This window comes from Gymnogyps californianus, unplaced genomic scaffold (genome assembly GCF_018139145.2).
Source record: "Gymnogyps californianus isolate 813 unplaced genomic scaffold, ASM1813914v2 HiC_scaffold_67, whole genome shotgun sequence".
NCBI lineage: Eukaryota > Metazoa > Chordata > Aves > Accipitriformes > Cathartidae > Gymnogyps > Gymnogyps californianus.
In genome coordinates this window covers 264,134-277,632 of record NW_026114460.1, presented here as the reverse complement: position 1 = coordinate 277,632, position 13,499 = coordinate 264,134, and the positions used below count along the sequence as shown (strand labels likewise).

The 13,499-nt window shown below is 66.6% G+C and overlaps 1 protein-coding gene and 1 pseudogene across 1 annotated transcript; one reads left to right on the top strand and one right to left on the bottom strand.

Annotated features, from left to right (window-relative positions):
- The window catches only part of LOC127029064 (tubulin alpha chain-like), a 6,195-nt pseudogene extending 1,291 nt beyond the window's left edge, over window positions 1–4,904 (top strand).
- Window positions 4,905–9,225: 4,321 nt separating this feature from the next.
- Window positions 9,226–13,021, bottom strand: LOC127029063 (dynactin subunit 2-like). Its single transcript, XM_050914721.1, has 10 exons — window positions 12,791–13,021; window positions 11,551–11,660; window positions 10,723–10,840; window positions 10,576–10,641; window positions 10,460–10,498; window positions 10,258–10,335; window positions 10,043–10,114; window positions 9,849–9,951; window positions 9,648–9,739; window positions 9,226–9,562 (listed from the first exon to the last, which is right to left on the bottom strand). The coding sequence occupies exons 1-10, from the start codon at window positions 13,019–13,021 to the stop codon at window positions 9,476–9,478; spliced, it is 996 nt and encodes a 331-aa protein (XP_050770678.1). The 3' UTR covers window positions 9,226–9,475.
- Between the last annotated feature and the right edge of the window lie 478 nt (window positions 13,022–13,499).

The window sequence follows — 13,499 nt, the reverse complement described above, 5'->3', positions numbered from 1 at the left end:
CGGCTGTGTGCAGCGGCGCCGCATTCCAGAGTTGGCAGCCTCGTCGCTCCGGCCTCCATCCGACAGGGCCTTTCCCCTGGGCAGCGAAACCTGCGAGCGGCTGGAGAAGCTGGCAGGGAGCAGGCGGGGCTGTGGCTGGCCGCTGGCTGTGGGGTGAGCAGGGACAGGGCCTTGGGAAGGGGGCCACCGGCTACGAGATCGCTAGAATGGGCCCCATGGGATGGGGTGCAACCGGCAACGGGGCTGTGGGGACAGGGGGCCACGGGGCTGTGGTGCCACCAGGGATGGGAGCCTGGGGAGAGGGGGAGACCGGGTCATGGGAGGAAGGGAGGGGGCTTGGGGGGTCTAGTGGTCCGTGGGTGATAACGTTTGCCGGCCTCCGTGTAAATGTGTCCCCGGCTGCTGGAGCCTGAGTAGTCTCAGACATGCTTACAGGGATTGGCCTGCACTGGACTCGGTGTTCATGCAGAACTGTCGAGGGGGCAGTCTGCATGGGGTGGTCCTCCAGCCTGAAGGGACCTGCACACGGGGCTGCTTGATCCCAGCGCTGGGAGCCGGGCAGCACTGGGGTCCCCGCTCCCAGGCCAGTCCCGCAGGGCTCCGTGCAGTACCCACACGCCCGGCTCCCTGATGCCCGCCCCAGCGGGCTGCGCACAGCGCTCTCACAGCTCAGTCCTGCAGGCTGCCGTACGCCCGGGAGGTGGCTGAGGAGCCTGACAAGGGGCTGAGGGACGAGCCCGGGTCTCTGGGCTTGTCTGCAGCACCTGCACCCTGGCTTTCGGGGGGAGCGCTTAAAGCACCACTGCCTCTGGACTCACCCCCGTGGAACTACAGCCTGTTCTGAAGCACCGCAGGTCACTGCCATCAGCAGCTGGCAACGCCCAAGTGCAAAAAGGCAATTCCCTGCTCTAATTCACTGTTAAAACTCCCCAAATTCTCCCAACACTCTCTTCCTGCCCAGAGCGCAGCCCATGCCACCGCCTGGCACAGGAGGAGGTGGGTAACGGCACCCACGGTGCTGAACGGTTGCCAAAAAGGTGGAGTAAAAAAACTACCATGGCCTGAGAAGACGGTGGTTCCACCTGATTACACAGCATCATGGATCCTCCGGGGACGGAGGGAGAGAGGGCAGGCGAGGCTGGCACGCAGGGACCTGGCTTGCGGCAGGCAGGGTGGTGGCACCCAGTGCCTAGCCGATGAGACTGGGCCTGGCCTCGAGGGGCTGCGGGAACCGGCACGCGGGGCAAGACCCTCTCCCTGCGCCCCGACAAACACGCCCGAGCACGTGGAGGTGGAGATAGAAGAGGCTTTATTGAGGGGGCGGTCAAAAGGGCAGTAGCCCCTCACTGACCACGGGGAGGATCTTTCCCAGTGCATACGCCAGGTCGACGTAGGTCTCCTCACACAGCACACGCAACAGCAGGCGGTTAGAAGAGCTCGGGGGTCGAACCAGGAGGCGTAGAGCACCGCAGCAGCCAGAGTGAAGCCGATGGCCAGCTCCAGGCTGACCAAGAGCAGGCAGAGTGTCCTGCGGGGCAGAAGAGGGATGGGAGACAGGGCAGGGTGGATGCATCCCAACCCCATCTTGCCTGCGGGATGGAGGGGGCCGTTCCGGGAGCCCCACGGACTGCCTCCCCAGCCGTTGCTCATTGCTCCCTCGAGCAGGGTGGGACACGGCACTCCGCAAGCCCGGGAAAACACCCCGGCCCAGGGAAAACCCACGCTGTGCACTTCCCATCTGCAAAGGCCACAGCCGGCCAGCAGCTCCCCAGCAGCCCGGACTTGTGAGCCCCGCCGGCTGGAGCAGGCGTCCGGCCCATCCCACCCGCTGCCCGGGAGCCCCCTCGCCCGGCCGCCGGCTGCGGGGACCGTGGGGATCCTCTGCCCTCACCCTCCTCTCCCCCGTCAGGGGCCTTCCGCTGCACGGCGGACACAGGACAGGTCGTTGGTGAGTGCTCGCCAGACTCCTGCCCAGCAGCACCGAGGTTCTCCCCCAGATGCTCCCCTGCCTCCGGGAGCAGCCCCCTTTATACCCACCGGGGCGCCCGTGTCACAGGCCCAAGGTGACATCACAGTGACACAGCCACCACTGCCCACTGTGACACGGCCATCACCTCCCTGGGGCTGCCGCCAAGAGCTGATGTGGGGCCCAGCCACGGGTACCGGGGAAACAGGGCATCACTCTCAGCACCCACTCGTAGCGCACGGCCGGGAGCGACCGCGGGCACTGCGTGTCGGCGTCTCCCCGCGGGGTTTGCCTGTTCCTTGACCATCCGGCTGCCACAGCTCCCCAGCCCAGGAGCAAGCAGGAGCCAGGCTGCTGCTGGAGTTGCTGCTGCTGTAATGCGTAAGCTGTCACACGTGAAGTAATCTTATCTTGTATGTATCTAGAGGATTACAAAAGGACGGCGGATCACTTGAGGATGGTCTGGAGGCCGGTATAGCTGGTGCATCTTGAAGGAGGATGCAGACAGACAGTCGTTAATCAACTTCACTTAGAGAACTTTGCAACAGACTCAGCAGTATTGTGGAGTTAACTTAGCCTTCAAATGAACTGTCTCATTAGAATACTTAGAATCTACTCTGGGGGTTCCGCTGGCCAGGCGCCCATGCCCGTGTGTCAGGGCTAACGGGGCACCCGCTGTTAATGGGGTGCCCGGTGCTGACGGGACGGGCCGGCTCTCCCCACAGCCGAGGTGCCCACGGGGACGTACCGGCAGCTCTTCCAGCCCGAGCAGCTGATCACGGGCAAGGAGGATGCGGCCAACAACTGCGCCCGTGGGCACCCCACCATCGGGAAGGAGATCATTGACCCGGTGCGTGACCACATCCGCAAGCTGGTGGGTACCAACCCCGGGTGGGGCCGGTGCCGCCGCAGCCGGTGGGGAAAGGGGAACCCTCCGGTGGGACCGGGGCGGCAACAAGAAGCCAGGCTGTGCCTCCAGGGCCCGGGTGCGTTTCATGGTTCTTGTCAGCCTGGCAGCCTGCAGCAGGTCGGGGCTCCCTGGGGGGTCTGGATCCCGTGAGTGGAGATCAGGGTCAGCCCCTTCCTCTCCCCACAGGCTGAATCCCCTGCCTCAGGACCCTGCAAGCCCACCGCAGCTGCCAGCCCAGGACCTGCGCCCCGAGGGTGGAGCGTGCCTGGGGGCGAGATGGGGCTTGGGGGGAGCCTGGCTCCTTTGTGCCCTTGGCAAACCCGTATTTCATCCCTTTTTCAGGGTCATGTGAGGATTCTCCTCCATCCGGCTCTGGGCCTTCTTGACCAACTGCTTATGAGCAGCAGTGCCAAGGGTTTAACTCGTGCTGGGGCAGCGCATGCCCTGGGAGGGGAGTGCTGGTGCCCAGCAGACCTCGATGGCTGCCAGCCTCCTGCCCAAGCGGTGCCCCCAGGATGGCGGCTCTGGACCCCCAAACACGCTCCTGGAAAGCACCGTGGGTTTCCTCGTCCCCAAAGCAGAGCGCCTGGGTCGTGCTGGGCGCAGGCGCCGCACGGGCCGGCTCCTGCAGCAGGAAGGAGCCGAGTGTCCCCCAGTCCCTGCGGGAAGGGGCCCCTTTCCCAAGGGCCGCTCGTGCCGATGCACAGGGCGCTGTGGCTGGAAGCGGAGCTGGGGCGCTCGGGCAGGTGCCTGCCCCTGCCTGCGTCCCCGAGCCAAGAGTCCCCAAAGGCCCGAGATCCTGGGCTGAGTATTTGCCTTCCTGGGCAACTCGGTAGCAGCTTAAATTCACAACTGCTGACAGATCGCTCTTGTTTTCTCTTCCCTTCTTCCAGACTGACCCGTGCACGGGGCTGCAGGGCTTCCTGCTCTTCCACAGAGTCGTGGTTTAAGCCCAGCCGGCAACTCGGCCCCACACAGCCGCTCGCTCAGTCCGCCCCCCCCTCCCCGGTGGGATGGGGCAGGAGAATCGGAAAAAAACCTAAAACTCGTGGGTTGAGATGAGAACAGTTTAATAACCAAGATAAAATATAATATTAGAATCATCATCATCATCATCATTGTAATGAAAAGGAATATAACAGAGAGAGAGAGAGAGAAATAAACGCAAGAAAAAAACAAGTGACGCACAATGCAATTGCTGACCGCCCGCTGACCGATGCCCAGCCGATCCCCGAGCAGCGATCCACCTCCGGCCAGCCTTCCCCCCGGTTTATATACTGGGCGTGATGTCCTACGGTGTGGAATATTCCTTTGGCCAGTCTGGGTGAGCTGTCCCGGCTGTGTCTACACCTACGCCCCCATCACCTCGGCCAAGAAGGCCTACCACGGCAGCTCGCGGTGGCGGAGATCACCGGCGCTTGCTTCGAGCCAGCCAACCAGACAGTGAAGTGCGACCCGCGGCACGGCACGGCCATGGCGTGCTGCCTGCTGTACCGTGGGAACGTGGTGCCCAGGGATGTCAAGGCCGCCATCGCCGCCATCAAGACCAAGCGCAGCATCCAGTTCATGGACTGGTGGCCCAGCGGTTTCAAGGTGGGCATCAACTACCAGCTGCCCACGGCGGTGCCCAGCGGGGAGCTGGCCAAGGCGCAGCGTGCTGTGTGCGTGCTGAGCAACACCACGGCCGTGGCCGAGGCCTGGGCCCGCCTGGACCACGAGTTTGACCTGATGTACGCCAAGCGGGCATTCGTGCCCTGCTACGTGGGGGTGGGCATGGAGGAGGGGGAGTTCTCGGAGGCGTGGGAGCCCATGGCTGTCCTGGAGAAGGATTACGAGGAGGTGGGGGCCGACAGCATGGGGGGCGAAGAGGAGGGCGAGGCATACTGGTCCCTGTGCCTTCTGTCTGCTACACCGCGGTGCTGTTCACTGGAATTGCTCTTTCCAGTCTGGCCTCGTTTCTTGTCCCAGCACAATCTGCCTGGCGGTGACCTGGGGGGACATCCCCAGGGGAGGGGGGGTCCTGGCTGAGCTGAGCTGAGCTAGCCTGGGCTGGCTGCCCGGCCCTGCTGCCAGCTGGCACAGGGGCTGTGCTGGGGGGGCTGGGGGGCTGCGTGGGACTGGGGTCCCTTGGCTGGGTCCTGTGCTCTCAGCTGGCTGTGCCCTGCTGGGCTGCCTGCCCTGGGGGGGTTCATGTCCCCCCCGCTATTGTCCCCAGGGGTCCCTGTCACATGGGTGGGTACCAGGCGGGGTGAGGAGCCCTGGGAACAGCCCCCAGGGAGGCTGGGAGCCCCCGGTGCCCCGAGGAGGGGGCTCACCCTGCGGCCCTGGGGAGGGAGCGGGGTGTGCAGCAGGATGGGGCTGGGGGATGCCCCGGGGATGTTGGGCTGGGGCCCGGGGGATGCCCCGGGGATTTTGGGCTGGGGCCCGGGGGAGGCACCGGCGCCACTGGGGAGGGCAGCGTGGCAGGCACCGGGCTGCGCTGGGGAGGGAGCGGCCGCAGAGTGGGGAGGGGACCAGGGGATGCCCCGGGGGGCCTGGGGAGGGAGCGGGCGTGTACTGGCGAGGGGGCCGGGGATGCGCCCAGCAGCCGCTGGCAAAAGCGGCGGGGATGCACGGGGAGAGGCGGGGCGCTGGGGAGGGCCCCGGGGTAGGGGACTGGGAGGGACTGGGAGAGCAGGGCTCTGCAGCAGGGCGGGGCACGGGCAGGGGCATGGCGGGGTGGGGGCACTGGGAGGGCACTGGGCCGAGCAGTGAGGGGGGAGATGGGGCCGGGGCAGGGCTGGACCCCCCGGGGGAGGAGCGTGGCCCCAGCCCCGGGAAGGGGCAGCCCTGGGGTGCCCCCGTTCCTGCACAGCCCGGCCAGGACCAGCCCCTCCCGCAGGCCCCCAGATCCTGGGGGGCCCCACCCAGCCCTCTCCCACCGCCCCGGGGCTGCGGGGCTGCCGTGGCTTAAGGGGGCCGTGCCGTCAGTGTGGTCTCGACTGTCCCCTCGGCTAGTTCGGCTCAGCCGTTCCGGCCGTGTCCCCTCGCAGCTTCTTGGGCAAATTAACCCTCTGCCAGCCAAGGCCAGGCCGGGGGCCGTGAGCCCACTGCAGCCCCCCAGGACCCCCCACCGGGACACGCTCCTCCCCCGGGGGGTCCACTCCCCATCCCCACCCTGCTGCATCCCCCGCTCCCCATCCCGCTGCATCCCCCATCCCATCGGCCGCCGGCTCCCGCAGTGCCAGCCTTGACCCACGGGCATGGGCACCCGGCCGGCAGCCCCCCCCACGGCCGCCAGCCCCCACCCCCAGCTCGGCTCCGTGCCGGAGGAAGCTCCGGCAGCTGGGAAGAGTTTCCCCCATCGCGGCCGCTGCTGGTCATGCCCGGGCCGGGCTGAGAGCGGGGGCTGCCCCCGCCATCTCCCGCGGCTCACCCGGCATCTCATCCCACGCATGCTCCCGGCGAGGAGCACGCCCTGTCCCCAGGGAGAGGGCGGCAGTAGGGTCCCCCGGCACCCCCACGCCCCCCTCGGGGCAGGTTCCCCTCCCGGCTCAGGGAGCCCTAGGGGCGGCCGGGGGGGCTGCGGGGACGTGTCCAGGACCTGCGTGGGAGCCCGGGCCACGCGGTGCACCCCGGCGTGTCCCCACACGGAGGGGCAGGGAGCCCGGGGGGATGGGCACAGCTCGGGGGTGGGAGCAGCCAGGGCAGCGAGCCCCGGCCCGGGGGGCCAAGACCTCTGCATGCTCTGGGAGCGCCTGGCCCAGTGCTCCGCTGAGTCGCAAAGGCACAAGGAGCTGCTGCGGTGTCTGGTAGGTGTGGAGTGGTCCCCTTGTCCCCGGGGGCTGGGGCTGCGAGACCCGAGCCCCTGACCCCTCCTTTCCCCACGCAGGGGAAGAAGCAGCAGGAGCTGCAGGAAACCATGGAGCAGCTCGGCATGCAGGCCAGTGTCCCCTCCTCTGCCCGTGTCCCCCAGCCGCGGCGGCCGGGGCTGTGTCAGGGGCTCAGTGCCTCTGTCCGGCTCCTCTTCCCAGAACCGTGTCGTGGCGCGGTGTTTGGAAAACACCGGCCAGGAGCTCCAGCAGCTGGAGGGGGGACGAGGGCCAGCGGGACCTCGAGGTGGCGGCGCCGGCTCTTCCCAGTGCCTCCCCAGGCACCCACCATGCTGTGGGGGTGGGATGTTTATGTCTGGGGGCTGGGGATGACCCTGGGGCTGGGGGGGGGCCCTCAGGATGGGGGGAGCAGGGAATGCTGGGGTCAGGTAGGGAGTCTGGGAGTGGGATGGAGGGACATTTGGGGAGAAGGGTGTTTCTCAGGAGGCTGGGGACACCATGTGTGGTTGACACTGGGGGGATGACCCTGGGGAGGTGGGGGGCACCCTGGGGAGGCGGGGGGCACTGCTGGGAGGAGGGATCCCCCTGGCTGGGGATTCCGGCAGAGCCGTGGGCCCAGGTTCACTCCCCCCAGCTTGTGTCCCCGCTGCTGCGGTGCCTGTGGCAGGAGCTGGCAGAGCCACCCAATGCCTTGGCCAACCTGTGCTTGGTCTGGAGCTCCCTGACCGTGTTAGACCTGGCCCCCCACCCACAGCAGTCCCCCTGCCCTTTGCGGACGCCCGTAGGGGTAACCAGGACCCTGACCTGCCGGGGGACCAGGATGGGGACGACGGGGATGGATGGGGACCAGGATGAGGATGACGGACCCACGGATGCTGCACAGATAATAAAATAGTTGATGCTGCACCTTGTTGTAGGGTCTCTGGGGTGCCTTGGGCCCTGAGGGGACAGGGGGTGCCCGGGGGATGGGGACAGCACTGCGACACCCCGATGCCCTTGGGGGTGCTGCCATGCGGAGGGGGCACTGACAGGGGTGTGGGGGTGTTTTTGTGGGTGGGGGACTCCCTAACTAGCGAGCTGGGCCTTGCTGCCCTGGGTACCCACGGGGGGTGCTCACGGGCTGGGTTACATGGGGTGGGCACACGGGTGGGTACCCACGGGGGCTACACACAGGCTGGGTTACATGGGGTGGGCACACAGGTGGGTACCCACAGGGGGAGCTCACAGGCTGGGTTACATGGGGGGGCACACGGGTGGGTACCTACGGGGGGTGCTCACGGGCTGGGTTACATGGGGTGGGCACACGGGTGGGTACCTACGGGGGCTACACACAGGCTGGGTTACATGGGGGGGCACACGGGTGGGTACCCACGGGGGCTACACACAGGCTGGGTTACATGGGGGGGTACACGGGTGGGTACCACGGGGGCTACACACAGGCTGGGTTACATGGGGTGGGCACACGGGTGGGTACCCACGGGGGCTACACACAGGCTGGGTTACATGGGGTGGGCACACAGGTGGGTACCCACGGGGGCTACACACAGGCTGGGTTACATGGGGTGGGCACACGGGTGGGTACCCACGGGGGCTACACACAGGCTGGGTTACACGGGGCAGGCACACGGGTGGGTACCCATGGGGGGTGCTCACAGGCTGGGTCACACGGGGGGGCTGCACACTCCCGCCCGTGCGAGTACCCCTTGGGCTGAGCTCCGTGCAGGCACCCTGCGTGGCTGTGGGGGTCCCCTGTGCCCGTGCCCTTCGGGATGCCCAGGGCCTGCAGTGTTCCCGGAGCTGATCCTCTTCCGCCAAGGGGACGTCTGCCTTGCGCCAGCCTTTCCCCGGCTGCTGGCACCGGGGATTCCTGACGGCCGGTGGGGCCGGTCGAGACGGAAGCAAAGGTGGCCTTCAGTGCCTCAGCCTGGCCCGCGTCCTGCGTGCTCCCGGCCCGGCAGCCATCCCCCCACGTCTCCGCCATCCCCCCAAGATCATGGCCCGGCAACTGCCCCCAGGGCTCAAACCCACCCTTGCCGGTGGTGGCCCCCACCCCAGGGAAGCCCCCACACTGGGGCGACAGCATTGGTGCTAGGGGACGCACCCGGGGCTCCCTCCCCACTGCCCACGCCCCAGGCTGGGGGGTCCCGCTGCCCCCGTTACCTCAGCCTTGGGGCCGCATCTGCTCAGGGTTAGTTTAGCGCAAGGTTCTCCCTCACCAAAAACGAGGTGCCCCCCCTTCCTGTCCCCCAGGACCACCAAGAATCATCTCCGCCAGCCTGGGGGGGCCGTGCGCCCCTGGCCCGGCCCGGCCCCACCCACTCGGGGTCGTCCCCATCCCCACACACACACACTACCCCCTGCCCCACGGGTGGCAACAAGGAGACGTTCCCCCCGTGGGTCACAGCTTTCCAACAGAGCGATTGGATTTCGGGCAAGGAGGAGGCTGCGAGGGGGGCTGGGGGGGTTTAGGCACCCCTAAAAGATGGATTTAAAACCCCGCGGCTGGGCCCCGCTTGTGCCCCACAGCCCGAAGGAGATGCCGACACGCATGCGTGTGGAGCTGAGCTGTTTATTGGGGTAAATCGGGGGGGCCCAGAGACACCCCCCCCGCGAGGTGGGAAGGGAGGGGTGGGGAGGACCCCTCCAGCCCCCATGCTCTGCAGCGGGGCAGAGCCAGGGTATATACAAGCAGGGGCTGGTACCTGCGGGGGCAGGGAGCGATTCCCAGGGGGTCACAGGGCCTGGGGGGGGCAGGGATGCCCGGTGCGGGGGGTCTCCAGGGTGCTCTCACTTCTGCAGCCGCTTGATGCGGGCGTCTATCTCCGCAGAGTTCTCCTCTACGATGGCCAGGTTCTCCTTCATTGTCTTCTGGAGCTGGGGGGGGCAGTGGGGAAGGGGATGAGCAGGGGGGGCAGGATGGGGACCCCACTCCACCCCACCGGCTGTTGCTGGGACCCACCTCCGCCAGCAGCACGCTGTTGTCCTTGAGAGCCCCAGCCGCCTCCTGCTGCGTGGTGTCCAAGTGCACGAGGACCTGCCCGAACTGTGTGGCTGGGAGGGAGGAGAAAGCTCAGGGCTGGGGGGGGAGCGGTGCCCCCCCACTCGATATGCTCCCGCTCACACCATGCCACTGTCCCCAACAGCCCCTCCAGCCCCTCACCTTGCTCATGCAGGTCCCGCAGGGTCACCAGCCTCTGCACAACGTCGGGCAGGGTGCTGGCCACGGGGTCCCAGCGCTGCATCGTCTCATAGATCTGGTGGATCTGGGGGACGGGGTGGGACAAGAAGTGGGGGGGTCCATATATCCTGCCATGCCGGCACTGCCTTTGGGGGGCCCTCCCCACCAGCTCTTACCTTGCTCTGAGTGTCGGCATCTTGCACAGTTGCCTTGTGTTTGGCAATTTCATTCACCTTCGCCAGGACGCTCTGGGGAGGGGGGAGCAGATGTGAGACCCCAAATCCAGCAGTGCCCACCCCCAACTTCACAGCCTCGGCCAGGGCCGTCCCCTGGCTCTCCCGTGGCCCCGTGACACCCAGCGCGCCGTTCCCTCCTTCCGTCCCCCCCTCACCTGCAGCCGGGCCTCCACTTGGTCCAGCACGGCCACGTCCAGGACGTTGACCTTGGCCTGCACGAGCTGCAGGGTCTCCTGGGGACGGAGAGCAGGGTGAGGGGGGACACGGCAGCACCCTGGGACTGCCCCGCCCAAGTGCTCTGGGCACGGGGTGGGGGGAAAGGGACCCTGCGTGCCCCCCAGCCCCTGCCTGACTCACCATGAGGCTGGTGCCCTTCAGCCCGACTGACAGCGGGTGCTGTGGGGAAGGAAATTGCATCAGTGGGGCAGGATGGGGGCAGGAGAGTGGCAGGGCAGGAGCCCCTGGCCCCTCACCTGGCTCTCGGGCTCGCACCGCACCGTCGCCTCCAGCTGCGCCAGCCGCTTCTCCAGCTCCGCGATCTGGGGGGGAGATGAGGGCGTCAGACGGCGGGACACCCCATTTTGGGGTCAGGCACAGTGTGCCCCCCTCGCCATGCTCACCTTGGCCGTCTGGGCAAACTGCTCCTGCTCCGGCTTCCAGTACAGCTCAAAGGTGACGGCGTCTCCGGTGGGCACCGGGCTTTGGCGGGGCTCTTCCCCAGGCAAGCATGGGCTCTGCCTGGGCTAGAGCAGAGGGCTGGTCTTTACCTTTCCCCATCCTGGGCTGTCGTTTCCCGCCGCGGCTGGATGCTGGATCCAAACGGGGGCTGGAAGCTGGAGCCCGGCGCTGGAGCCCACGCGATGTGGCTGTCCGTGCACATGTGCACACTCGTGGTGCACACGCGTGTCTGTGAGTGTCTGCGTGTGCCTGCTGGGAGTACATGCGCAGCCTGGCTCCTCCTTGGCTTGGGCTGGGGAGCTGTGGCAGCCGGACGGCCGCGGGACAGGCAAACCCCGCGGGGAGATGCCGACACACGGTGCCCGCGGTTCCTCCCGCCGTGCGCTACGAGTGGGTGCCGAGAGTAATGCCCTTTGCCCGGGGGCCGCAAAGGATGGAGTTACTTTTCTTCCTAGCAGCTCTCATGGTGCTGGGTCTTAGATTTGTGAGCAAAACAGCATTGATAACCCCCAGCATTTGAGCTGTTGCTGACCAGTGTTTGCACAGCGCCAAGGCTGCCTCTGTTTCTCAGTCTGCTCCCCCAGTGAATAGCCTGGGGGATGTGCAAGAGGTTGGGAGGGCACACAACCCCCTCCCAAGGCAAATGACCCAAACTAACCAAAGAGATAGTCCATGCCATCTAATGTCTTGCCCAGCAGTAAAAAGGGAAAAGAGGGGGTTTAGGGAAGTCAGCTAGCTTTTGCACGGGAAGTGGCTGGGCATCAGTCTACCCGTGGAAGCTGCTGAGCGATGGAAGGCTCGTTCTCCAGGCCGGGTGGAAGTGGGCCACTGCAGGGAGCAGCTGGCTCCGGGCATGCTCGGACTCCACCTCCAGGCTGACCTGGAGGGCACGCAAGCTGGAAACAAGGGGGTCAGGCAGGACCCGACGTCGATCTGCACTGTGGCTCTGCAGACTGGTGGTGGCCTTTCAGAGGCCTCCCTGGACTCATCGGGGAGTGCTCACAGCCTTTTTGGCAAAGACTCTGTGAGCGCTTTCCAAGTCGGCCCCTTTTCCGACAGGTCGTGCCTTGGGTTTTCTGACGCAGAGGCACTCCTTGGCTCTGCGCTAGGACTCAGTGTTCATGCAGAACTGTCGAGGGGGCAGTCTGCATGGGGTGGTCCTCCAGCCTGAAGGGACCTGCACACGGGGCTGCTTGATCCCAGCGCTGGGAGCCCGGGCAGCACTGGGGTCCCCGCTCCCGGCCAGTCCCGCAGGGCTCCGTGCAGTACCCACACGCCCGGCTCCCTGATGCCCGCCCCAGCGGGCTGCGCACAGCGCTCTCACAGCTCAGTCCTGCAGGCTGCCGTACGCCCGGGAGGTGGCTGAGGAGCCTGACAAGGGGCTGAGGGACGAGCCCGGGTCTCTGGGCTTGTCTGCAGCACCTGCACCCTGGCTTTCGGGGGGAGCGCTTAAAGCACCACTGCCTCTGGACTCACCCCCGTGGAACTACAGCCTGTTCTGAAGCACCGCAGGTCACTGCCATCAGCAGCTGGCAACGCCCAAGTGCAAAAAGGCAATTCCCTGCTCTAATTCACTGTTAAAACTCCCCAAATTCTCCCAACACTCTCTTCCTGCCCAGAGCGCAGCCCATGCCACCGCCTGGCACAGGAGGAGGTGGGTAACAGCACCCACGGTGCTGAACGGTTGCCAAAAAGGTGGAGTAAAAAAACTACCATGGCCTGAGAAGACGGTGGTTCCACCTGATTACACAGCATCATGGATCCTCCGGGGACGGAGGGAGGGAGGGCAGGCGAGGCTGGCACGCAGGGACCTGGCTTGCGGCAGGCAGGGTGGTGGCACCCAGTGCCTAGCCGATGAGACTGGGCCTGGCCTCGAGGGGCTGCGGGAACCGGCACGCGGGGCAAGACCCTCTCCCTGCGCCCCGACAAACACGCCCGAGCACGTGGAGGTGGAGATAGAAGAGGCTTTATTGAGGGGGGCGGTCAAAAGGGCAGTAGCCCCTCACTGACCACAGGGAGGATCTTTCCCAGTGCATACGCCAGGTCGACGTAGGTCTCCTCACACAGCACACGCAACAGCAGGCGGTAGAAGAGCTCGGGGTCGAACCAGGAGGCGTAGAGCACCGCAGCAGCCAGAGTGAAGCCGATGGCCAGCTCCAGGCTGACCAAGAGCAGGCAGAGTGTCCTGCGGGGCAGAAGAGGGATGGGAGACAGGGCAGGGTGGATGCATCCCAACCCCATCTTGCCTGCGGGATGGAGGGGGCTGTTCCGGGAGCCCCACGGACTGCCTCCCCAGCCGTTGCTCATTGCTCCCTCGAGCAGGGTGGGACACGGCACTCCGCAAGCCCGGGAAAACACCCCGGCCCAGGGAAAACCCACGCTGTGCACTTCCCATCTGCAAAGGCCACAGCCGGCCAGCAGCTCCCCAGCAGCCCGGACTTGTGAGCCCCGCCGGCTGGAGCAGGCGTCCGGCCCATCCCACCCGCTGCCCGGGAGCCCCCTCGCCCGGCTGCCGGCTGCGGGGACCGTGGGGATCCTCTGCCCTCACCCTCCTCTCCCCCGTCAGGGGCCTTCCGCTGCACGGCGGACACAGGACAGGTCGTTGGTGAGTGCTCGCCAGACTCCTGCCCAGCAGCACCGAGGTTCTCCCCCAGATGCTCCCCTGCCTCCGGGAGCAGCCCCCTTTATACCCACCGGGGCGCCCGTGTCACAGGCCCAA